Genomic DNA, 25,672 nt, shown 5'->3' with positions numbered 1-25,672 from the left:
AAAGGTGTGAGCAAACATTCCCAGCCTTTTGCTTTATTTATTTATTTATTTATTTATTTATTTATTTATTTATTTATTTAATGTATATGAGTGTTTTGCCTTCATGTAGGTAAGTGCAGCCATGCATGCAATGCTCAGGAAGGCCAGAAGAGGGCATCTGATCTTCCCTGGAACTGGAGTTATGACAATTGTTAGCCACCATGTGGGTGTTGGAAACTGAACCCAGATCCTCTGCAAGAGCAACAAGTGCTCTTAACTGCTGAGCCATCTCTCTAGGCCCTTGTCTATTTCTTTATCATGAAAATTTTGAAATGTATATAAAGACAAGAAATTAATAATGATGCCCCCCCCCAATATGCATCACTCAGCCTCCACGGTCATAAATATATGATTAGTCTTTTTCCATCTCTACTCCAGCTGCCCCCAGCTGTTCTGAAGCAAACACTCCCAATATCTTCAGATACCTTAATATTCAGATACTTTAATATTTCAGCATGCATTTCTAAAAGATAAGCACTATTAATCAAACAAACAAGTAAACATAACTACAATGCCACAATCAGACCAAAGAACATTCCATTTAATAATGTTTCAATGTCATTATGAATGTGAAAGCACTCAGTTACCTGGGACATTTTCTATAGGCATTGTCCTAGTTTGTCTCTCCATTGCTGTGACAAAATACTCTGACCAATACCAACTTGGGGAGGAAAGGGTTTATTTTATCTTATGTCTTCCAGGTCACAGTTCATCAGGGAACCATGGGTAGGAACTCAGGGCAGGAACCTGGAGGCAGGAGCTGGAGCACAGGCCATGGAGGGATGCTGCTTACTGGCTTGCTCCCTTGCCCCCTGCTCAGCCTGCTTTCTTATGACACACAGACCCACCTGCCCAGGGGTGGCACCACCCACAGTGGGCTGGACCCTCTCACATCACACAACAATCAAGAAGATGCCCACAGACATGGCCACAGGCCAGTTCAATGAAGGCAATTTCCCAATTGAGGCTCCCTCAACCCAGGTGTGTCAAGTTGACACTAAAGCTATCTAGCATAGGCATGAAGCTTTATTGCTACATGGCAAAAGTCCATCTTGCTGTCCCTGCCTCTTGGATATGATGGCTTATCTATCATCCTCCTCGGATTGGGGTTTCCTCTCTCTGGAAGAATACCCTGGTCCTTCCTCCCTCCTGGGAGTTTGACAAAGAAAGTGACTGAGACCTTCTTCTAGTTCCCATCTAGCTCACAAAGGGCCCCAAATGGCCCTGTGGCTTCTGGTTTCTGTACCACAGGCAGACACTAGCCTGGTGTGCAGTGGTTCAGCAAAGGCACAAGGCAGTGGACATGAGAAGGGTCTCTGAAGGCCCAGGGAGTGGCCTCTCATTTGGCTCCCAGGCCTTCTAGGGAAAGTGGGGAGCCTCTTGGTCCTTTAAGCCTGTTTTGGATCATCTAACCAAATAGGAGCTGTAAACAGGAAGGGACCCACAGGTAACATTTCTGGTTTTCAGGTGCCACCAGAAACAGCCCCCACTCCTGGTCCCAGGGACTGAAATCTACCACTGATTTAAGTTTCTAACTCATGAGTTTTGCTCTTTTTTGAGTTCAGGTTGACTTCAAACTTGTGACAATCCTCCTTCCTCAGGCTCAGTACTGGGATTACAGGCATGAGTCACCATGCCCAGCTTTAAAAACATCTTTTAATACAAAACCCAGCTGGCTCCAACTTCTTCTATAGTGATAGATTTGATCTGTTGGGGCTTCCTTTGCCTAGGAGGATCTTTGCTTAATCACAACAAGTTCTGGTGGTAGAGTTTGGGAATCAGACCTCATCCTGGCTGCTACAAATAGTAGGATCTAGCTGAGAGCTAAGGGAGTTCTCCACCAAACTCCTTGTAGGATCTACATTTGCCTTGCTTCCCCTGAATGGCCCGAAGTGCCCTTTCTCTCTCAGCTAAGGATCTGCCCATCAACCACCACAGAATGGCAGGGTCTAGATGAGGGCCTGGAGCATACAGGACAGATAGCCCTAAGGGTCTCTTCTTCCAGAAGAGAGGCTCTTCCCAGTGCTGTAAGCTGTTCTTGGGCAGAGATGTGCAACTAGAACAATGGGGAAACATATTCCATCTCCTTAAGTTATGAGGCCAGACCTTACACAGGCAGCTCCTTCCAACAGGCCAGGCTGGCTTCCTTGGTACAGCTCTTGGTGTGACTCTGGGAATCTGCAGGTGTTTGTGGGATATCTCCCAGGCTCACTCAGGGCAGGAATGTGGGAGAAGTTGGAGGGGAGCAAATTGTCCCCCCTTTCTGCTTTTGGGGTCCTGTCTTAGTGAGAGGGAAGCCAAGGCCTGTAGTATAGAAGCAGGCCAAGGCTAGTTAGAGCTTTCTGAATGCTTTCATATGCCAGGTACTGCTTGGTGTCGGGAATGCTAGACCATTCAGTTTTCAACAATGGTTTGGAAGTGACTGTCATGATTTCCATTTTACTGGCACCCGAGGCTCAATGACATCACCGAAGAGTCTACCACATGTCTTGAGTGTTGGCTTGGGAATTGGAGCTCAGGCCTAATGCTGAGCCCACTGCAGCCTGCACTACCACCAGGCTTTCTGCTGCACACTAACCTGTTCCGCTTCTCCCCTGTGCTGCTGCCACTCCTTGAACCTGGAAGACGAAGACTGGAGAGAGGACGAAGACGGTAGTACAGCTTTCCCTGTCCTGCTTCCCATTCCCTGCTTGCCTGCTCACCCCTTGCTCTGGGCTTGGGGTAGGGAGTATTAGGTGGACCAGTCATTACCTCCCCATCCTCAGAGAGTCCAGGACCTCAGACCCCTCACCTGTTCCTTCTCCTAGTTCCTGATCTTTCCCTGGGGTGGGTGGTGGGAAGGATCTAGGCTGTCCAGTTGTCCACCTTCTTCAAATGTGGCCACAGAGGGACACTTGTGGAAGGAATGAGTATTCCCAACTGTTCCACTGCACATGCCAGTGTTCCATGAGGGGACCTTCCCTGTGAGCTGGCTGGCCTAAGGCACAGTGATCAAGGGTGTAGGGCCTTGGGGACAAAGTCACTGAAGAACAGCTGGGGGACTGGAAGTGACCAGAGCAAAGAGGGCATGATACCAGTCTGCAGATACGTGATGCTGAGTGGTGGGACAATGCTGAACTTGCTTCCAAGGATAGCATGAGGGCAAAGGCGACAAAATGGGGCTTAATTTTAGGACCAGCTTTCCTACAATGACATTATGAGATGCACGGATGGCTTAGGGAGGCGGTGAGTGAGTGTGATCCACTCATTGGACTGCTACATGACCACTGAGTGAGGGGTATGTGGCACAGAGAAAGGAAGTCTAGGGCAGGTGAGAGAGGGTAACATAGTGGCCTGAAAGTGGACCCTACAACTGGCCATTCCCCTCTACTCTCAAGTCATCTGGTAAACTTCCTGCAGGATTGAAAGAAGTGGTATCTCTAAGCCTCAGAGAGGACTCAGTCCTTGGAAAGGTCAGAGAAGATGGTCAGAGGGAGTGGAGGTGCCGTTTCTCCCTTGATGATTCTCCCTTCTCTCCTGAGGTGTTTTCTTCTCCCTCTGCCAAAGGGCCACCATTTGTCAGTCTATCCATCACTGAGTGTTACAAGCACTTCTGCCAGGCAGAGTCATGGTCTGAATGGCATCCTGTCTCCTTAATCTGTCTGTCCCCTCTGAGTGTTGTTAGAGGCGGGGTCCACATCCTGCCAAGCAAATGGATGAAAATAGAAATTTCTGGCAACCTTCTGGGTAGTGCAACTCCCTAAAAGTTGGGCTTCTCATCCACCCGCACAGCCTCATAGCTTTGGTTTATTTTAGAGATGGAAGGAGGGGTCTATAGACTTGAAGAGCCATTAGATTCACAACAGAACTTTCCTAGCACCTTGCTTTAATCAAGACCCATCATGTGCCAGGCACTGAGTGGAGCTTCTGGGGTGAAAAGTTAGGGAAGGTGGTGCAGTTATATCATGAGAGATGTTGTGGGGGAAGGAAGTACTAAGCTGGGCAGAAGGAGGCTGGACAGGCCTCTACCCCAACCTGACCCCATGGTGAGTCTTGCTGCCCCCATTACTGTGCTCCCTATAGCACCCACCACAACATCATATGTTCCTACCTCAGATTACTAGCTTGCCCAGTAGCCTCTGGTAAAGACCCAGCTCTAATTCCCAGTTCCCAGGAAGACCAATTTGGGACATTCACAAGCCTGATGGCCCTCCTGTGGTGTTTCACTTTTCCTGAAAAGGAATAGACAGTGGATACTTCAGGCCGGCATACCTTGCAGTCTCTGCTACACTGACTCAGCTGTGAAGGTGTGGCATGGAAGGCAGTGTAGATGGGTGGGTGAGGTTGTGTGCCCGCCAACCTTTGCTGACAGAAGTAGTCTCAGGATGCATGTGACTTTGACCTCTAGTTTGCTGACTTCTGGTTTAAACCAGGAACCAAGCAACCTCCCTTCTGTCAATTACATCAGTGGCTCCCAAATTTATGTGATCCTGGTACCACTGGCCCTGTCCCACCCCTCCCAGTCTCCTCTGTTCTGGGTTCTGTTTGCTCGTAGGAAAAGTAGTTCACAGTGTCTCGTTTACTTCTCCAGAGCATGAAGAGGCAGTGGAGGAGGAAGAGGATGGTGAGGCTGAAGCAGAGGCTGAGGCTGAGGCAGAGACTGAGGAGACCAAAGCAGAAGGTATGGCCCAGGGTAAGAGTGTAAGGGCCTTGGGTGGTGATTTTTTTTTGAGACAGGGTCTCCCCGTAGCCTGAGCTGTCCTGCAACTCACTATGTAGACCAGGCTGGCCTTGAACTCACAGAGATCCTCCTGCCTCTGCCTCCCAAGGGCTGGGACTACAGGCGTGTGCTACCACGCCCGGCTTGAGTGGTGCTTTTAAGAAGCCCATTTACAACATGCCTTCCAACTTGTGTGCTTGCACCTCCTGTCTGGGCTGAGAGGCAGCAGCCCATTTTCTGTTTGATGCATATCAATCCAGTCCTACTTTCATGCCAGGCAATGTTGGGTCCAGGGCAGCTGACTAACTCCACACACCAGCAGGCTAGCCTGGGCTAAGGCCAATTAGGAATGCTCTTGGGGGAATTTGGGCTCAGAACAGGAGCTTTATTCATTGTGTGTGTTTTGTTTAGAGGATGGTCCAGATGAAGAAGCCAAAGAGGCTGAAGGTAAGGGCTGCTGGGCATCAAGGGAGAACTTTGGGGTGACAAGGGAGTCCTTCATGGAAGCTCTGGGAGAAACTGGGGAACCTTCCAGAAGGCAGGAAAGGGTTTGAGGGAGGAGAGGGAAGAACTTGATGGTACCTGTAGGGATCGGGAAACTCTTGTCTAAACAGTTGCTCTCTTTACCCTAGAGAAGTGGCCTCGGTGCCCAGTACAAGAGGGAGCTACTCCCCAGCCCCTGGTCTGTACAGGGCAGTAGACTCAGAAGTCACATCACACCTGAGGTTCCTGATGCCCAGGCAAAATGCCAGTGGGGTATGGTGTTTATAGGATAGACTTATAAGACATAGATGGTTCACATGATAGGTCATTGCTGTGGTCCTTATCAGGCAGCAACCTCTATTAGGCTTCCAGCTGGCTACAGCCACACCTGCACAGGGAGGGACAGCTAGTTAGGACTTGGAATCATACCTACCAGTTCCCTGGCCCTGTGGCCACCAGGAAGCCCAGGGCATAAACCATGAAGGCAGACTTGGGAGTTCTAGATCAGCACCTCTGGGAACCTTCCCACAGGACCCTGCTTCACTGTGAGAAGCAGCCTGCCCAACTTACAATTGATAAACGAGAGAAGGTGCTGAGGCTCCAGGCTGAGTGCGTTAGGCCTGCAGACTGCCATTCTCTGTGACCTCCCCTTGGGGCTACCTTCCTGCTTAATGATGTTTCTGGAATTCCAAATTCACCAGGGGTGAGAGGGACTGCCTATACAGAGGTGGAAACAGAGGCTCATGGGTGCCTAGCTCATCAGGGTGCAGTTGAGAATAGAGCCAGGTTTCCTAATCCTGTACCTGTATGCTTCTTTTTCCTCCAGATGGCCCAGTAGAGGAATCTAAACCTAAGCCTAGGTGAGTGAGATGTGCCAACCTGTGTTAAAGCCCTGGGAGCAGAGGCCAGTGAGTGAGGGTGACAAGGGACAGACAGGAGAGCAAGTGGTGTGGTGAGCACAAGGAGGTGCAGTAGGCACAGAATACTACATAGGGTTGTATACAGTATACTACACAAAGATCTCAGCTTAAACACACTGCATTTTATTACCAATAATGCACACTGGCATGGATAGAGTTAATGCTCATCTACAGTGATGGGGTGGACTAGTCCTGGCCTGGGACAGACATACTACCCTATCCCACAGGATGGCCGAAACATCTTCCCTTGTGAGGGTAGAACCTAGGAGAAAAGGGGGGCAAATTTTGGGGATCCAAGAGGCGAAACCATAATGACTTAGGCACGACTTCGCCATGACCACTTCAGGGAACTGCAAAGGGGCAGAACACAGTTTGGTCCCATACACAGAATCACATCTGGAGGCTGTGAGGGTAGGCCTGTTGAGGACACGGAGAACTTCCCTCTTGGAGTGCTTATCCTGCCATCAGACGGCATCTCAGCACCCTTGTGGCCTTCAGTGGCCTGTGCCAGTCCCAGTTCCACTCATTCGTCCTTCCCCTTTGCTGGCTGCTATGCTTATCCTGCAGTATCTTCTTTTGGCTCCACAAGACCTGAGGGCAGGCGGGGAAACCAAGGACCAGAGACCTTACCCTGGTGTACCATCTTAGCTCAGCCCTTCTGCTTCCCAGATCTGTAGTTTTGAGCCAGTCTCTCTGAGCCTCAGTTTTCCTAGCAAAGGCAAGTGTTCCCCCCTCCAGGGGTCTATTGAGAGGACAAAATGAAACAACCTCAATGAAAGTCTGGGTAATAAGATTGATACTGGTATTAACATCATTGCTGTGGTAGAAGTTCCTGCCCTGGTGGATCCAGGCACACAGTCCCTCAAGTCCCCAATAGCCAGCATTGGTAACTCCTGACTCCTTACTTCTCTCTCCAACAGGCTGTTCATGCCCAACTTGGTGCCACCCAAGATCCCCGATGGAGAGAGAGTGGACTTTGATGTGAGTGGTGGCTGTGGGTAGAGTAGGTCAGGCTGGGGTGGTCACAAGCATCCTAATGAGAGAGTAATCAATCCAGTCCTACTTTCATGCCAGGCAATGTTGGGTCCAGGGCAGCTGACTAACTCCACACACCAGCAGGCTAGCCTGGGCTAAGGCCAATTAGGAATGCTCTTGGGGGAATTTGGGCTCAGAACAGGAGCTTTATTCATTGTGTGTGTTTTGTTTAGAGGATGGTCCAGATGAAGAAGCCAAAGAGGCTGAAGGTAAGGGCTGCTGGGCATCAAGGGAGAACTTTGGGGTGACAAGGGAGTCCTTCATGGAAGCTCTGGGAGAAACTGGGGAACCTTCCAGAAGGCAGGAAAGGGTTTGAGGGAGGAGAGGGAAGAACTTGATGGTACCTGTAGGGATCGGGAAACTCTTGTCTAAACATTTGCTCTCTTTACCCTAGAGAAGTGGCCTCGGTGCCCAGTACAAGAGGGAGCTACTCCCCAGCCCCTGGTCTGTACAGGGCAGTAGACTCAGAAGTCACATCACACCTGAGGTTCCTGATGCCCAGGCAAAATGCCAGTGGGGTATGGTGTTTATAGGATAGACTTATAAGACATAGATGGTTCACATGATAGGTCATTGCTGTGGTCCTTATCAGGCAGCAACCTCTATTAGGCTTCCAGCTGGCTACAGCCACACCTGCACAGGGAGGGACAGCTAGTTAGGACTTGGAATCATACCTACCAGTTCCCTGGCCCTGTGGCCACCAGGAAGCCCAGGGCATAAACCATGAAGGCAGACTTGGGAGTTCTAGATCAGCACCTCTGGGAACCTTCCCACAGGACCCTGCTTCACTGTGAGAAGCAGCCTGCCCAACTTACAATTGATAAACGAGAGAAGGTGCTGAGGCTCCAGGCTGAGTGCGTTAGGCCTGCAGACTGCCATTCTCTGTGACCTCCCCTTGGGGCTACCTTCCTGCTTAATGATGTTTCTGGAATTCCAAATTCACCAGGGGTGAGAGGGACTGCCTATACAGAGGTGGAAACAGAGGCTCATGGGTGCCTAGCTCATCAGGGTGCAGTTGAGAATAGAGCCAGGTTTCCTAATCCTGTACCTGTATGCTTCTTTTTCCTCCAGATGGCCCAGTAGAGGAATCTAAACCTAAGCCTAGGTGAGTGAGATGTGCCAACCTGTGTTAAAGCCCTGGGAGCAGAGGCCAGTGAGTGAGGGTGACAAGGGACAGACAGGAGAGCAAGTGGTGTGGTGAGCACAAGGAGGTGCAGTAGGCACAGAATACTACATAGGGTTGTATACAGTATACTACACAAAGATCTCAGCTTAAACACACTGCATTTTATTACCAATAATGCACACTGGCATGGATAGAGTTAATGCTCATCTACAGTGATGGGGTGGACTAGTCCTGGCCTGGGACAGACATACTACCCTATCCCACAGGATGGCCGAAACATCTTCCCTTGTGAGGGTAGAACCTAGGAGAAAAGGGGGGCAAATTTTGGGGATCCAAGAGGCGAAACCATAATGACTTAGGCACGACTTCGCCATGACCACTTCAGGGAACTGCAAAGGGGCAGAACACAGTTTGGTCCCATACACAGAATCACATCTGGAGGCTGTGAGGGTAGGCCTGTTGAGGACACGGAGAACTTCCCTCTTGGAGTGCTTATCCTGCCATCAGACGGCATCTCAGCACCCTTGTGGCCTTCAGTGGCCTGTGCCAGTCCCAGTTCCACTCATTCGTCCTTCCCCTTTGCTGGCTGCTATGCTTATCCTGCAGTATCTTCTTTTGGCTCCACAAGACCTGAGGGCAGGCGGGGAAACCAAGGACCAGAGACCTTACCCTGGTGTACCATCTTAGCTCAGCCCTTCTGCTTCCCAGATCTGTAGTTTTGAGCCAGTCTCTCTGAGCCTCAGTTTTCCTAGCAAAGGCAAGTGTTCCCCCCTCCAGGGGTCTATTGAGAGGACAAAATGAAACAACCTCAATGAAAGTCTGGGTAATAAGATTGATACTGGTATTAACATCATTGCTGTGGTAGAAGTTCCTGCCCTGGTGGATCCAGGCACACAGTCCCTCAAGTCCCCAATAGCCAGCATTGGTAACTCCTGACTCCTTACTTCTCTCTCCAACAGGCTGTTCATGCCCAACTTGGTGCCACCCAAGATCCCCGATGGAGAGAGAGTGGACTTTGATGTGAGTGGTGGCTGTGGGTAGAGTAGGTCAGGCTGGGGTGGTCACAAGCATCCTAATGAGAGAGTAAGAGAGCTCCTGACCTTGTGGGCTGGGTCAGGTCACAGGCAGGATGGTGCTTAGTGCAGGCCAGGCTGGATGCCAGCCCTTGAATATGGCCAGATTCGTGCCCCAAGGCCTGACAGCACCTTCTGCATTGAGCCCCCCTGATTCATGGGTGTGGCAGCCTCTAACCCCTAGGGTCCACCTGCAGGACATCCACAGGAAGCGCATGGAGAAGGACCTGAACGAGCTGCAAACGCTGATTGAGGCTCATTTTGAGAACAGGAAGAAAGAGGAGGAGGAGCTCATTTCTCTCAAAGACAGGATCGTAGGTGTCAATCTCCTCACCTGCAGCCCACCCTATCCTCCTCCCCTGCAACCTGTTTCAAGCTCCTAACTTCCTGGATGCTGCTCTCCTTCAGGGTCCCCCAGTACTAAGTGGTTCTCCTTGGGTCCCTGCTGTCTGTCTACCAGCCTGGATGCTCCTTGATAAGAGGAGCTGATCCTGATCAGTTCTGGGCTCCAGCAGGGCCTAACTGGATGCCACTAGCTAAAGAATGATTAATCAAATGCCTGTGTTCTACCCTGTCTCTGCCTCCTACCCATGGGGTACAGCTGTCCCACTAATGCAAGGAACATGGAGCAGCCTGCAGAGTCCTAAGTGTCACCCAGAATGTCACCCGGAGAGAAGAGATTATTGGATTCCTTGTTTTTCTCTTTGTGCAATTGCTTTCTTCAGATGTGAACTCCAGCCAGGGGTCTTTGAGCTCAGAGAAGCTGCCAGGGCCCGGCTGCAGCTAGGGTGGGGGTGTAGGCCTTGTGGTAGATAAAAGAAACCACTTGGCATTTCTCTCAGAGTTGAGACAGTTTCCACTGGGCTCTGGAGTAGCTGTCCTTACCTAGACAGGGCCCTCTTCCATGGGGCTCACCTGTGATGGGCCCCTTCCATCTGCATCCATGGAGCAGGCTAAAAGGCAGAGCACATGAAATAAGGCACATTCAGGTCCCTGTACTGAGGATAACACCCCTTACGGGCACATACAAGAGCTTCTGCCTCTCTCCCTAGGAAAAGCGGCGGGCAGAGCGGGCTGAGCAGCAGCGCATTCGCAATGAGCGGGAGAAGGAACGGCAGAACCGCCTGGCTGTGAGTAACCCTAGCTTGGCCACTGAGCCACAGACTCCTGCTGCAGTCTCCAGTCCCCTCTGTTCACTAACATCCATTCAAGAGGCAACATTTATCACATAAGTTTGAGTAATTGTCTCAGCATTGATATCACACCAATGGACTGACAGAGGCTGAGGCCTTATGCACATGATTTCTAAGACCATCTAGCCCTCATCCCTTCACCAGTGCAGGCTGCCTGGGGACTGAGGGCCCATCACCCTTCTGTGCAGCCAGAGCAATAGACCTTCTTAAGCTTTGACAGCTCAAGGGAATGATGGGATCTTATAGATGTGAATCAGGTCTTCATTAGTGAATCCATCCATCCATCCATCCATCCATCCATACATCCATCCATACATCCATCCATCCAGTAAACTCCTGTGTGCCTCTCTTGAGCCAGAGAGTACCTCAGAAAGCTCCTCACTTGGTAGGACGAAAGCTGATCTTACCTGAACATAACACCAACTTCAACCCAGAGTCAGCTTTCCTTCTCTTGTCCTTTATTTTCTTTGTCTCCCTGAAATCAGGAAGAAAGGGCCCGGCGTGAGGAGGAGGAGAACAGGAGGAAGGCCGAGGATGAGGCACGAAAGAAGAAAGCTTTGTCCAACATGATGCATTTTGGAGGATACATTCAGAAGGTGGGTAGGAGGCAGCAGGGGTTACCAGGAGGTTCTGGTGTATCCTTAAGGCTGACTTTGGTTGGATCCAGGAAGGAATTCCCATCTACTGTGGGTGAAGTCTGACTCTTCCTCATGCCCAGTCCCTGAGCTAAAGGAGCAGAGAGTGGGCTGAGGCTGGAGCACCAATATGCCTACGCAGCTGATGCAGCTGGAGGAATCTTGGTTTTTTTTTTCGGTTGTGAATCTGAGCCTTTAATGGCTGTGCCAGCTCTCCAGCCTGCAGGGGGATTCTGGAGACTTGGAGTCAGTACTCTGGTTAGAGACTTAGCTCTGTCACACATAGCAGCATAGCCTGATACAACTTCTGAGCCTCAGTTTCCTCACATGGGCCTAATAATATCTGCCTTGCTGCTTGAGAAGAGCAAATGAGTTAACACGGAAAGTGTGTGACACAGATATGGGGTGGTTTGTTTGTGGGCACTTAATTCTTCACTTATACTAGATAACCCCCTTTCAAAGGTGGGGCCTGGTTTTCTTTATGCATGGAGGGATCAATACACACACACACACACACACACACCTATATTAGATTTCCAAAGTTCCCAGCTCTGGCATCATGTCTGTATCCTCACAATAACCATATCAACCAAATGCTATCAAATGAAACTGTCCTATGCCCCAGACTCATGCTTGGCCCAGCAAGCAGCCTCTGCCGAGCACCTGAATCATTTTCTCCTTCCTGTCTTTCTGTCTTCTGCCCTGCCTTCTCTCTATGTCTCTGTGGCCGTCTTGATCTTTCTCTCTGGGTCTTTCTCTCATGGTTTCCTGGTTTAGCAAGCCCAGGTGGGTACAAAACCTCAAACCCTCTTCCTCCTTTTAGTTTTAGGGTGCTCCCTTAGAGGAAACCACAACTTGCTGGGGGAGGAGTGGTAGGAGGAGGGAGTCTGGAGAAGATGAGTTAGGCACTGGAGGAGGGCCCTAGGTGATCCTCCTTGCCCATGCCTCAGTTTCTCCAGGGAATTCAGAAGGCATTATGTTACAGGAGCAAGAGGTGAAGTACTTAGTCCTCTGCAGGCCTGGCCCTAGTCCCTAGGAGGTGTTGGGAGGGTCAGGGGCTGTCCCGGACAGGGAGGAGCTGTCTCTAGCCAAGTCTCCCTGCTCACCATCCCCTTCAGACAGAGCGGAAGAGTGGGAAAAGGCAAACTGAGCGAGAAAAGAAGAAGAAGATTCTGGCAGAGAGGAGGAAAGTGCTGGCCATTGACCATCTGAATGAAGACCAATTGAGGTGGGGCCAGTTGGTTGGGGTAGTCCCTGGCACTCTGCTTCAGTAATGTGGAGGGCACTTTTCACTGTGAACCACCAGAGGGAGCTACTCTCTCACACATTTGCCAAGGTGTGTTGCTAGGGCTGGAGTTGGTTCTCAGCAGGTCAAGTCACCTGCTGTCTGGGCTAGACAAAGAGAACTGAGCAGGCCTCTTAGCTGTCTGAGCTCTGGCTTGCTTGTTTATCTGCACACAGGTGGTAGGAAGGCTGATTGACCTCCAGTACCAGTACCTCTTCTTTCCTATTCCCAGAATTCTGTTCTGGCAGCCTTGGTGTCTCTTCCTGGGCACTGGGCATATTGGGTGGGCCTCAGAATAGCCAAGTCCATGCCATGGGCTGGAGGCATCCTCTGCAGGCCTAAATGTGGAAAGGCAGGCTGGGACCCCTGGAGGCTGGGTTCAGGACCAAAGTGAAGGCTGCTGAAGGTCTGCCTTTATCGTCTCTCACCTCTTTCCCATTGTGGCCCCTGCAGAGAGAAGGCCAAGGAGCTATGGCAGAGCATCTACAACCTGGAGGCTGAGAAGTTCGATCTTCAAGAAAAGTTCAAGCAGCAGAAATATGAAGTGAGCCACTTGCCATGCCCTTCTCCACGCTATGCTCCTGGCTTGACCAATCCTTACCACTGCCAGCCTTTTGTCCTGTTCCCCCATCAATCCATCTAGTTCATGCATTTGACCTTTTGTTTGGCTTCCAACAGTGTTCTGGTGCCTTCCTCCTCCTCCTCCTCCCCATACCCTGCTGCTATACTGAGCCTCACTTTCTCCGCTCCCAGGCCTTCTAGGACCTGAGCCGAGCTCCAGTTTACTCTTTGTCTTTCTTGCTTTTCTTGCAGATCAATGTTCTGCGAAACAGGATCAATGACAACCAGAAAGTGTAAGTGTCTGAGGCCCTCCTGTCATGGCACACCTGGCCTCCTCCTTCCCCATACTGCTGGGAGGGTTCTGGCTCTTCCTTCTCTCCTTCAGGTTACAACTTCCTTCTTTCACCATTGGCCATTTCTTGCCAGTGGGGGGAGGGCCCAAGGCTGCTGTTCTATTTTGTCCCTGGCTGTTTGTCTCAACCCTTAGCCTTCCCTAGCCTGTCCTCTGCCCCATGGAGTCTTGTCACTCAACCCTGTGCCACCCATCTGATGGAGTCTTGCTTCCCCTGCAGCTCCAAGACCCGTGGGAAGGCCAAAGTCACTGGGCGCTGGAAATAGAGGCTGAACTGCCCTCACCAAAGCTCTGCTCCTTGCCTGTGTCTCTGCCCTGTGCATCCCAGCTCTGGGTCTTCCCAAGCACCCAATTCCTGTCTGGAAAGTGGGATCCAGCCCAGCTAGAAGCCAGCACTCCTGCCTGTCCCCCATGCCCATACTATACCAGGAATAAAAGGCCAGCACACTGCACAGATTAAATGTCATTCCTGTTACTTCTCTGCAGCGTCACAGGGAATTAGGGACCTAGTATCTGTCCAGCTTGGAAGAACTTCTGCCCCAGTCTGGTCTGCTCCTACCCACCTCCACCTGGGAAGAGGCAGATGCCCAAATAGTGTACACATGTTCTCAGAGTCCAGGAGGGAGGTGCAAACAGCGAGCAGGGCTTGTAATTTTAGCCACTGTGAGTCACTAGGAGCAGCATACTGGGTAAGAGCACTGTCACATAGGGAGGGAGCGTTCCCCATGTGAGTCACTTGCTGGGGGAACAATGGAGCCTCTTTGGATGGTTCCTGTTTTCTTTTTTCTCCTAGCTAGGGCACTAAGAACTGACTGTCTGAGGGGCAGAGAGCCCTTGAGGGAGGAAGGAAAGCTGGTTTCATTGGGCAGCTGTTCAGACCAGAGCTGCCAAGAGGCCTGGGCCAGTCTGAGGGCCTCAGTTTCCCTTTTCTCATGATCTTCATAAACTCTAGGGCTTTAAGATCTCTGAGCTGAGAGGACAGTATGGCAGCACAGATTCCAGTTAGCAGAAGGCCAGGGAAACTACAAGGAGCAGGAGAGCACCTAATTCAACAGTGCTCTAAAGGCAGTCCCGTGAGGGGAGCAGGTTCTCCTGGACCACTTGGCCTTTCTCAGGCCTATCTCTGCTAGGATCTTTCTTCCCCTTCTCTCTTTGCCATTCATCAGCAACATCCCATAAGCCCCATCTCAGAAAGCTCCCTATGATCTCTCAGGCAGAGTGGATCTCTCCCTCATTGCGCTGAGCATCTGGGCCCTGCTGTAACTGCTAACCAAACCTATGTCTTCTACTATACACTGTTAGATCAATCTGTTCCTACAGGCACCACCCCTCCTGCTCTCTGGACATAATACAGACTTATTTATCTTGTGTTATGTGCCAAGTCCTGTGATAGATGCCAGTGATACATACATGAAATGATATGGTTCTGGGGACTGGTAGGGGCTTAGTCTGTGGTCATAGTTTCACATATTTATCCTTCCTCTATTAGCACTTTCCTTGTTGCTATGACAAAATACTTGACAGATGCAACTTGAGCGAAGGATTTATTTTGGTTCAGTTTATACATCAGAGAGTCCAAAATGGTGGGGAAAACACTACAGTAGGAACATGAAGCTGTCTCACCCACCTCAGCAGATCAGGAAGTAGAGGCGGCCTGAAGTAGAGGTGGAGCAGGCCTATGATTCTTTAGTCCCTCTTCTATGGCTCTATGTCTACCAGCTAGGCCCTACATCCAAAAGGTTCTACAACCTTCCCAAAACAGTGCCACAACTGGAGAATGAAGTGTTCAAACACACGAGTCTGTGGGGGGCCATTTCACATTCAAACCATACCACATCCATCCTTCGGTAACTATGTTCTGAGTTCTGATTATAGGAACTGTGCTGGTCATAGGGCTGGTGGGATGGTTTCATAAAAGGCACAGACTGGGCCTCCCCTGGTTTTGGCAAGCAGGAGGGCCTTCTGGAGGAAAGTGTATCTGCTGAGTCCTAGAGGAGAAGGAGGAGAAAGTCAAGGGAAAGAAATGTGTGTTGGTGGCAGCAGCATATACCAAGTCCTGGAAAAAGGAGGCAGCCTGGTGCATTTGAAGAATCATATTAATTAGCAGAATCTAGGCGTCTTCCAGTGGGGACAAAAGGGTCGTAATATGGCTAACAACTGTCCATGTAACTCCAGTTCTAGGGAATATAATGCCCTCTTCTGTCCTCCATAGGCACTGCATGACACAGGTGTACACATGCAGCCCTAACACTATTCATACACACAAAATTTTTAAAAATTTAAAAAAGAAAAGAAAAAAAATCATATGTGATAGGGCTTGGTACTAAGCCTTGGTCTCAGGTATCCAGTGGGTATCTTTCACCAGAAAATGGAGAACTTCTGTATTTTGAAATATACAATGCTTTTTCACTAACTAGTAGAACTCCAGAGCTTATCTTCCATTTAACTAATTTTGTATTCATTGGCCAGTGTGAACCCACTACCATCTGACTTTGTTTCAATGAGTTCTATTCTTTTAGATTCTGTGTCCAAATGATATTTTGCAACATTTGTCTCTGTGCCTGGATTATTTTACTTGGGGGTAATGTCCTCTAGGTTCATTCCTCAAGAAAGATCTTTATGTGTGTCCAGACACTGCCCCCTAGGAGGCCCAACAGGTCATTAAGTGGAACATCACAGGGTAAACTGAGTTCTGGGTCTAGTCTGGAGACCTGGTCTACGTGGATCATGAAGTGTTCACTAATAAGTGAACCCAAAGGAGGTGGCCCTGCCAATCTCACTCACTAAGAGAGAGCAAGATAGTGACAGAGTATAGGGGCATACCTAGGTGATCAATTAATGCAGGTATGAGCCAAGGCCAAGTGTCCTTTGTACTCCCTCTAACATTCCTAGGGAACAGAGGGACATGGAAGTGTGTACAAATACACCCAAATGGATTCCTGAGCATAAGTATACCTCCTGCCTCAGTTCATCCATTCCACCTACTGCTCATGTGTTTACCATGGAACTGAGCCCAACACCAGAGGTGTGGGTGTGGCCAAAAGTGGGTGGAGCTTCCTAACCACCCGAGAGCTGGTAGGACTGAGGCGGACTGGGGATGGGGAGGGTCAGAAGGCAGAGAGGAGTGGGATCTATGCACACTTGACATCCTGACTCTTGGTATACCCATCTTTTCTGTACTCCGCTTTGAACATCTGCTCTATCACCTTCAGTTCCAACTTTGTCCTACTTTGGGCCCATGGCCTCTTGCCTCATGGTCTTCTCAGTGCCCTGTGTCTACCCATATGCTCCTCTTGGCCCTGGATCAGAATAGTAGAGACCCTTCATCTATCTTGTTATCAGACTTGCTCTTCAGGCAAGCTTGTGGCCTAGGCAGAGCTCTTTCCTGCTATGTCTGCTTTAGAGGTGGGGCAGCCGAGAGAAGGCTATCCAGAGGCCCACTTGGCTTGAATCCAGTCCTCAGAGCTGCAGCCCTGTGCTCTGAACCTAGAACCTCATTTTCTCCTCTCAGATCCTGGTTCTGCCAAGTTCTGGCTCTGGGGCTTTAGGCAAGTTACCCTCTGCCTCTGTTCCCCTATCTTAAGGTGGGATGGATGTGAAGGGTGAGTGAAATGAGGTATTCAGCAATTAGAGTGGTGCTTAGTGCTGACTAAGTGTGGAGTCAGTGTTAGCCCCTGCCACTGTTGTTCTGCTTGTCTCACATGTCAGTCTCTCTCAGGGGATTGGGTTTGACGAAGCCAGCTCACTACAGCTCAGTCCCTAGACAGACCACTGGAGACTATGGTGGATGGGCACTGCTGCTGTAGAATGTCCTCCAGGCACGTGGTCAGGCCTGTTCTGTACCTGACTGGAAGTGGCAGAGCTTGCTCCCAGGAGCACCTCTGCTCCTGTTTCTGCAACTGGGTTTCTAGAAAGGGTGGAGTAGGACCTCAGATTTTGGGGGCCTGTACTGGTGGAGGACTGGGCTCAGAACAGGGCCCAGAGCCAGGCCCTCTGAACAGCCTCACTTGGACTGGGTAGAGGCAACCAGGAGAAACCAGGCTGGACTCCAGGAATCCACAGTTGCCTAAATGTGATCTCCCTTTGAGAGTTCAGCTTGCTCGGACATTCTACCAGAAGGAGAATGGAATGTGACTGGGGACAATGACACCGGTACAGTACAATCATCCTTTGTGATCCCATGTGGACTTTGTGATTGAGGAGACTCTAAATCATCGCAAACTGTAATACATGGGCCAGAATTGGAGCCTCCTGTAGGCTGGCTGGGGGTAGACTGGTCATAGAGTCTGAGTTCAGGAACTCTGTTCCCATTGCCTCTTTCTAGCTTTGTCCACCCAAAACCTGATGGGAGATGTGGAGCCCAGCAAAGGACAGCCAGGTGTCCCTCAGGAGCCTTAGAGTACAAAGGTACAACCAGGCAGCCTCCTGAGGAGGGAAGATAATTACAACCCACTCCTTTGCCCCGGATTGATGAAGGACTTTTGGATCGTGGGAGTCACTGTCATTGCTTTGTCATCCCTTGGCTTTGCAGAGAGAGTAGGAGAGGACTCTTTCCACTATATGGATCCAGGGGATCCAACTCAGGTATTCAAGCTTAATTAAGGCAAGCACGTTTACTCACTGAGCCATCTCCCAGGTGGGATCCCTCCCCCATCCTCTTCTTATGCTCTCTTGCCTAGGCAATGCCCTTCTTAGCCCTTGACTACCCCTCCTTTCTTAGCTTACTTTCCCCCATCTCTCTGGGCTGTGGTGGGTCCCTGTTTCTCCTTAGAAGTTTCTCCCTGTTTCTCCAGAAGTCTCTGGCCGTGTCCTGAGCTCTTGTGGTTTCCTCTGGAAAGGCCCCAGGTTCCTATTTGAAACCCCTACTAAGGATTTATTACCTCTGGGTTGTGATTCCCCAAAGTCAGCCCTGGTTAAGCAGCTCGGCCCTTTCTCTCTGGCCCCACCCACTAGCTCACCCCAGGTTCTGAGGCCCCACCCCCAAAGCTACAGGAATTTAAATTGCTCTCAATTGAAGACTCAGGAGAAAAATGTTTCCACACTTGTGCAAAGCACCAGGCCCTAGGGAGAGGGTGTGTGTTGGCTTCTCCCCATCCCACTCCACCCTGCCCTTACCCCACCCTGTCAGTGCCACAATAACCACGCCTTCAGCACATGACAATCCCCAAGTAGTTCCTTTGGAAAATCAGGCCTGGGTAATACAGAGACTGGGCTGCTCTTGAGGAAAGTGGTGGGCAGGCAGAGGGTGGGGCAGTTCCCAGGCTGAGACCTGCTGAGATTGTGCTGGGCTAGCAGGTCGGGAGGCCTGTTGAGGATGAGCTGTCTTACTTCATCCTCTCTCCACCCACCTGTGCCCTGCCAAGTCCCAGAAAAGGCCAGCAATTGGGATGAAGGTTTGGGAGAAATGAAGTGTTTTTCCTTGTGACATCTCTCAGGGACTCAGGCCCAGGTGAAGGAGTGAGGGAGGGAGCAGTGCAGTATGCTGAGATAAAAGACATAGCTTATATGCTTTGGACAATACTAATAAATGATATTAGCCTCCATATACTAAGCATCTGTAGTGTGCCAGACACTATGCTATATAAGCTTTAAATATAGTAACATGCAAAGTTAGGTCTTCCATATGTACCCTATTTTATACACAAGGAAATTGAAATTCAGAGAAGCTAGGTGACTCATCCCAGGTCACATAGGGCAGGGATTACTTTTATTATGATTGTATATGGGATTACTTTTATTGTGCTTTTGAAAGTATTTTACATGGCACGTTTTCTGTCAAATTAAGTCACATATCTGATGAAGACAAAAAAGTATATTTCTGGAAAATACTTTGAATTCTAGCCAACAAATATTTTAATTATTTCTGATTATTCAGTGCAAAATACATGTGCATCAATCTTTATCATATGAAAACTTGTTTGAAATAACGTACAAATCTACCACTTGCAAAATTTTGATCACTCCCTGGCCAGTCAGGAATTATGAACAGACCTTATCTCTGTTTATCCATCAGGCAATGATTTGTGAATTATAGTCCTCTCCTCCTTCAGTTGCAGTTGTTGATCTCCTCTTCTCCCCTCTTTTCATGTAGACTGGGTCTATCTTTAGACCCAGGCCCTAGCTTGTTCATTCATAGACCCCAGTGCTCTGCCAAACAGAGCGAATGAAGTCATTCCCACAGTAGGTGACCTGTTTAGAATTTGATTTGTGAACATCAAATATTGACAGGATTGGGAATATATGGCAAAATAGTCACATTATCTTGTGCAGTTGTCAAAACATTGTTGCAAATCAAGGCAATTGATCTTTTAGAACTGGCATGTCCAGCCAGAGGTTCACAGACTGCATGTGTTCCAGGAGAACTATGAATGGCGTCTAACACATTTTTAGATGAAAACATTATGTCACATAGTCAGAAGATTAGATACCCCTGCTTTAGAGGAACAACTTTTCTCTTAAAATGCTCATATATTTACCTCATACACATATCAATATAAGCATTGAATCTGTTTGATGGTCAATATTTCTTTTAGAAGAGCTCATTGATTCATTCATTCTATATATTCAATGTATATTTACTGAGCACCTACCTATGCCAGCAACTAACTGGTTATAAAGTTTGCTTCATTGACCACGGGATAAAGAGATTAAACAGACATTAAGCCAGTGAAGAGCTAGAGAGATATATAAATATATGTTGTTAATAAATTCACATATGCATACCTGTGCATACCTCTGTTTCTTCTATCTGTCTGTTCATCCATCCATCCACCCATCCATCCATCCATCCATCCATCCATCCATCCATCCATCCATCCATCCATTTATTGATATAGGGTCTCACTATGGAGTACTGACTGACCTGGGCAAGCAAATCACAACCACAGTGTATGAGTCGTGAAGCTGGGACTTGAATAGGGTTCTGGGTCCCTTGTAGCATCAGAGGAATGGGGGTTGGGAAGGAATGGGACAGCCTGCCCTATTAGGGGAGGCCTGGCTCTCAGGATCCCGAAGTCAAAGCTCTCCTGCCATCTTCCAGACTTGTGGAGGTCATCATGGGCAGGAGGGCCCTAGGGGAACTGACTTTTTCCTACCTCCAGAGGGACTGACATAGTGAGAGGAATCACTGCAGGTTATAGAAACTCCAAGTAGCTGTCCTTCCCTCCAAGGGAGAAGGAGGGGCTTGATTATGGAAAGCTGTTAAGTGGATCAGGGAGTATGCGTACCATGGCAGAGGGTGGGTGCATCCCGAGGATGGTCCAGGATTGAAGTCTGGAGAGTTGGTGGGAGGCCCCTAGTTCTAGAAACTGTTATACGAGACTGGCACATCCCAACAGCCCCTGCCAAACCTCATGGATCCCTCTACCTTCCCACCCCCACTCCCTTTCAGTCTAGAACAAAGTCAGAGGAGCCTGGAACATCTATCCTGGGTAGAGGCAAAGAGCCACAAAAATAAGGATTCAGCCCTCTCCTAGCGTGAGACAGGGCAGAATGGGAAAGGCATGTGAGAAGCAGCACCCACCCTCATCCCTCTTCACCCCCAGTCTAGACTATGCTGGGCAGAGAAAGAACAGGAGCATCGAATTGGAGATCAGTCTTCAAATGGATCAGGAGGAAGTCCTAAAAACTCAAGTGTGAGCCATGGAAGAAGTAAAGTGACTCTTGAGGTTGGAAAACTATAATAGACCCCTATCCCTCACATCCTCCAGAACAGTGGTCACACCAGAGAAGACAGATGAAGCTTTTCAAACTCAAACTCCCTTCCTACTGACTGTCCCAAACTCGCATGAGGTCACCAAAACTGGCTCCACTGCCACCTTTTCAACCTTCTAACTGTCCCCTCTGCTCCCACCCTGTCCCCACATCTTGTTTCTGAAGCGTCTCTTCACTTGACCACAAGTGCAACAGAGCTGAAATTTGTCTTTTTTTCCACTGGGCACACGGTGGCACTTGATGACTACTTGCTGATTATGGAAAAATAAATGAATAACTTTCTCCCAGAGTTGAGACCTCTTGTTGAACAGGTTGCAGAGTATTCTAGAAAGGACAGAGACTCTTGCTGCTCTGAAAGGGACCCCAGGTGGGAACAGCTGGATATCTGATAATCTGAGGAGGTTCAGCTCAGGAATGAAGAATGATTAAAGGAGACTTTCTTGAGGCAGAGGCTGGACCACTGATACTCCTGAGGTCAGAGTGCTGTGCTCCTGCCACCAGCAATCTGTTCTGCATTCTGCTCCTTTGATCAGGGGTAGGAGAGTAGGGACAGTAGTCATGTTGCTCAGAATCTGCTTCTGGAGTGTTTAAGGCCTCAAGTTGTGGCACCAGGCTTCCTGGGTTCAACACTACCTCCTCCAAGTACTGAGTGGCTTTGGCAGAGTAACTATGTCTTGGTTCCTTCCTCTACACAATGGGGGTGATATTAACAATTACCTCATCGGGTTCTTGTGGGGATTAAGTGAGCTTATGTAAATATCTGCTCAGAACGGTGCCTTGCCTGGAGCATGGTGGAAGCATGTGAACATTTGCTGTGATCTTTGGGATACTGTGGGTTAGAGTGCCCCTGCCTCTGGTCTTCCTACACTCTAGTGCTCACCCCTCCTACACACCTCCCGAAGCTCCCACAGTTCAGGCCTCCTCTTCCTTCTACCCTGCTGAGCCATAGAGCTTTTGTGGCTGGGCCCCTCCTCCCACCCTCTCCTTTTCTTTGCCAAGCCTGGGATCTACAGGCCATGGGAAGATGGGCCTGGTGGGATGAGTCAGCCTGTCCTACCTTGCCTCCCTACTGTTTGCAGCTGACCAGCTACAGGAAATAAAAGGAAAAGTGCTGATGACACCCAACCTCCCACCAAGACTGCAGAGATTTCTTCTGAGGAGAGGAGCATAGCATCCAGTCATCACACCTGTCTTCTGAGTGGTCAGTGCTCAGCCTGGCTGGGTTCTCTAGGCCCTGCACCAGAACTGTCCACCACAGTGTGGGCCCATGAAAGATTTCACCAGCTGCTAGACCTTGGTGTTCATCTTCCAACCATTGCCTGTGCCTCCCACCCCATTCTGAAATTTTAAGTCCAGGCCTTGGGCTGGAGAGATGGCTCAGCAGTTAAGAGCACTGGCTGCTCTTGCAGAGGACCCAGGTTCAAGTCTCAGCACCTACGTGGCTGCTAACAACCATTTATAACTCCAGTTCCAGGGGATCCAATGCCCGCTTCTGGCCTCTGTGGGCATTGCACACATATGGTACACTTACATACACGTGAGTAAAATACTCATGCACATAAAATAAAAAATAAATAAGTAAATCAAAGTCCAGGCCTCCAGAGGACCTTGTTGCTTGAGCTGTCTGAACCCATCCCACTTTCACACTGTTCCCACCTTCATATTATTCTGCAGCCCTAGATTAACTTTCTCCTGTCTTTTCCATGCAAGTCACCTCTCTGTAATCAGCCTGCCCCTCCAGGAAGCATTCTCAGCTTGCCTAGGACCTTGCTACTGAAGGGTGCTCTTCAGGCAGACAGTCTGGTGGGACTTTCCAATCTCTGAAAAGACAAGAGTCTGGGAACATGTGTTATCTGGTACAGACTGACCCGTGACATAAACAAAGGAGCAGGCTGCATGCTTGTCTGACATCTGAATCCTACTCTTCTACCAGCCTGCGCATGTGGCTGGAAAAGGGCTGGCCATGCCAGAGCTCCCCCTGGCCATGCCGTCATTACATTCCAGAAGGCCCTTTGCCTGAGAATCCTGAATCTTCTTTCAAATGTGAACCTAAGCAATCTGAGGTTATAGCCCAGACTGGCTCCCTGGCCAATATTCTGTTAAAAGCATTCTGCAGAGGTACAGGTCTGGGATGGCTTTGTTCTCTCTTTTTCTCTCCTTTTCTTCTTCTTCTTCTCTTCCTTTCTCTGTTCTGATCCCCATCAATTCATTAAAGTTTCGGAGAAATGTGAGCAAAGAAAATTGTTAACCTCATTTGTCCAGAGTTGCCAAAACTTAGACCCTCTTTGTCTCTTAGCACCCCCAAGCCTGTGGAATATTAATGATGGGATATTAATTCCCTCACTCCCACACCCATACCCACACCAATTGCCAAGATTCTTGTTTCAGGCTCTTTGGTCACTGAGCCTTGCACCCATTCTGAGGTGGGTCGACAGTGTTGGCAGGGGCTGGCCTGGTACAGGCAGTGTCACCACACCAGCCTCCAATTCTTCTGTGCTCTGGGTGGCTCTGCTTTTATTTTGGAGTCTCAAATGCTTTACATTCTCTCAAGTACTCTAGCCTGGGCCTAGAATTGGAGTCTCTGTTGAAAGAGACAGACTGTTCCTGTCAACTGATGGCCATTGGAAAGGAAGCTGTGGTCCCTCCTGAGGGAGGACAGTTTACACAGGAGAAGTTCTATTCACCTTGTCCACCTGGAGAGTGCGTCGTGACAAGGATTTCTAGCCAACCCCACCTAGCTTTTGCTGACATTGTGGTTGGATGGAAGGTGGAACTGGAAGGGCCAGTTCTAACAGCCTGACTCATGGATTCTGCAGCCACTGCCTCCCGCCACTGGCAGCTTGGCTGAGAAGGCTGGCAGGGGAAGTTGTGGGAATCTGCAAAAGTGGAGTGCTGAAGGCTTCTCTGCCTGGCTAGCCAGCTGTGGCCAAGGTCTGGGGTTTGCAGAGATCCCAGGAATCTTGGGGGCTGTGGGGGCAGTAGACCCAGCACTGACACCCTGAGATCATAAGGTATTAACCTAATGTAGCAGCACAGAGGGAACCTGGAAGCACCCTCATTTTTGCAGAAAGGAAACTGGTGAGGAAGGTTTCCACAGTCATACACTGACTGTGGTAACCTCCTGATGGTTACATTGAGACATCACTTTGTCTGGTGTCTGGGCTTCTTTCCTACCTGAAGCTGCTAAATTTAGAGTATTTGGAGAATATATATACCTTAAAGCAGACTCCATCTGCCTGGGGCATCCCATCTGAATAGCAACACTCACCATACCTGCTGTTTATCTCTCTTCCTTAGACCAGCTTCTGGAAGAGGTTGTCAACACAGGCTGAAGGAGCTTAATTATATGGAACCCATGTAGTCAAAAGAGAGCTGGAGGCTAGAGATAGAGGTCACTGGTAGAGTACTTGACCAGCATGCAAGGGCCCTAGGTTTCATCCATGGTACCACAAGAGGAGGGAGGGAGGGATATCTATAGATAGATAGATAGATAGATAGATAGATAGATAGATAGATAGATAGAGATAGAAAGCATGATTGAGAACATTAAGTTTCTAAGGAATGGGGGCCTGGGGCTCCCTGGAGCTTGGTGGTTCCCAGTCTTGCATGGCAGAACAGACCAGAAATGGATGCCTCAAATCTGAGATTCCAGCCATCCTGTACTTCATATTCCTTAAACCAATCACATCTAATATCTCTCTCTCTGTTCAGAGCTCTCCTTTCTTAAAGGAGATGATGACAACCAAGAAATATTCAGAAAGGATGACCAAGACACGTAAACCATGCCTTTAAGGGAAGTTTGAGGAAACAGATTTACCTTGGATATGAGAAAACTCAGAGGTATAAGATAGCTGGCTTCAGATATTAGAAGGATCATCATGGGTCAAGGAAGTGGAACCTATTCTCCACAACCCCTGTGGGTAGATATTAGGCCAGTCAGAGGATGTTGTAGGAACCCAGGAAAGACTATCAGCACATGCTGAGTCCTTCTCCCTGGAAGGCTCAGAGCTGCCTTGGTTGATCTAGACAGCTGTTATGGATCTTCAAGGTCTAGATATTAGGAAGGAGGTCAGGAAGGTATTCAAGATCAGTTGGGTAGGAAGGTCGATGAATCTTTATCCAGAGGTATCTTCAGCTCAAAGCATGCTAGGTAGGATGTGCTCTGTGCTCTGGGCCAGTGTTGAGAAATGACATGAAAACGAGTAAGTCATCATTCCTGCCTACAAGAAACTCATTTCACAGAGCAGGAAAATAGACATGGGCACAAGTCACGGCACAACTGGGGCCTCGACATGGCATAAGCATGCAGGTATCATGGATTAATAGGTTTTAATAGGAAGAGGACACATTAGGCTGTAGAAACAACACAGTGACAGTGAGATGGAATAGGCATCTGGGGAGATGTTGTCATGGGGGAAGCCCAGGGAGGGAACAGAAAATGAGGAGGGAAGATGGGGCCAGCCTGAGCGAAACATGGACAGAGAGTTAGTAGTTGGGGGATGTTTTCGGGAAGGTGAGGGGTATGGTCAACTTACAGGATCACTCTGGTGGAGGCCCA

General features: G+C 49.3%; 1 protein-coding gene across 1 annotated transcript in view; it reads left to right on the top strand.

The window, feature by feature from the left end:
• Tnnt2 (troponin T2, cardiac type) overlaps positions 1–13,845 on the top strand; it is a 22,454-nt gene extending 8,609 nt beyond the window's left edge. Inside the window, exons 4-15 of the mRNA XM_029562196.1 lie at positions 4,610–4,699; positions 5,150–5,185; positions 6,048–6,081; positions 7,062–7,122; positions 9,573–9,689; positions 10,428–10,505; positions 11,054–11,164; positions 11,981–11,989; positions 12,322–12,431; positions 12,942–13,032; positions 13,302–13,342; positions 13,622–13,845. Of these exons, the coding sequence (XP_029418056.1) occupies positions 4,610–4,699; positions 5,150–5,185; positions 6,048–6,081; positions 7,062–7,122; positions 9,573–9,689; positions 10,428–10,505; positions 11,054–11,164; positions 11,981–11,989; positions 12,322–12,431; positions 12,942–13,032; positions 13,302–13,342; positions 13,622–13,667 (824 nt within the window). The 3' untranslated portion in view covers positions 13,668–13,845. The remainder of the gene's footprint in view (positions 1–4,609; positions 4,700–5,149; positions 5,186–6,047; positions 6,082–7,061; positions 7,123–9,572; positions 9,690–10,427; positions 10,506–11,053; positions 11,165–11,980; positions 11,990–12,321; positions 12,432–12,941; positions 13,033–13,301; positions 13,343–13,621) is intronic.
• The last annotated feature ends 11,827 nt before the right edge of the window (positions 13,846–25,672 follow it).

The sequence above is a fragment of the Nannospalax galili genome, unplaced genomic scaffold (genome assembly GCF_000622305.1).
Source record: "Nannospalax galili isolate Female #2095 unplaced genomic scaffold, S.galili_v1.0 scaffold113, whole genome shotgun sequence".
Classification (NCBI taxonomy): domain Eukaryota; kingdom Metazoa; phylum Chordata; class Mammalia; order Rodentia; family Spalacidae; genus Nannospalax; species Nannospalax galili.
The sequence above is the reverse complement of the archived record's forward strand: the minus strand, read 5'-3'. Positions and strand labels throughout refer to the sequence as shown.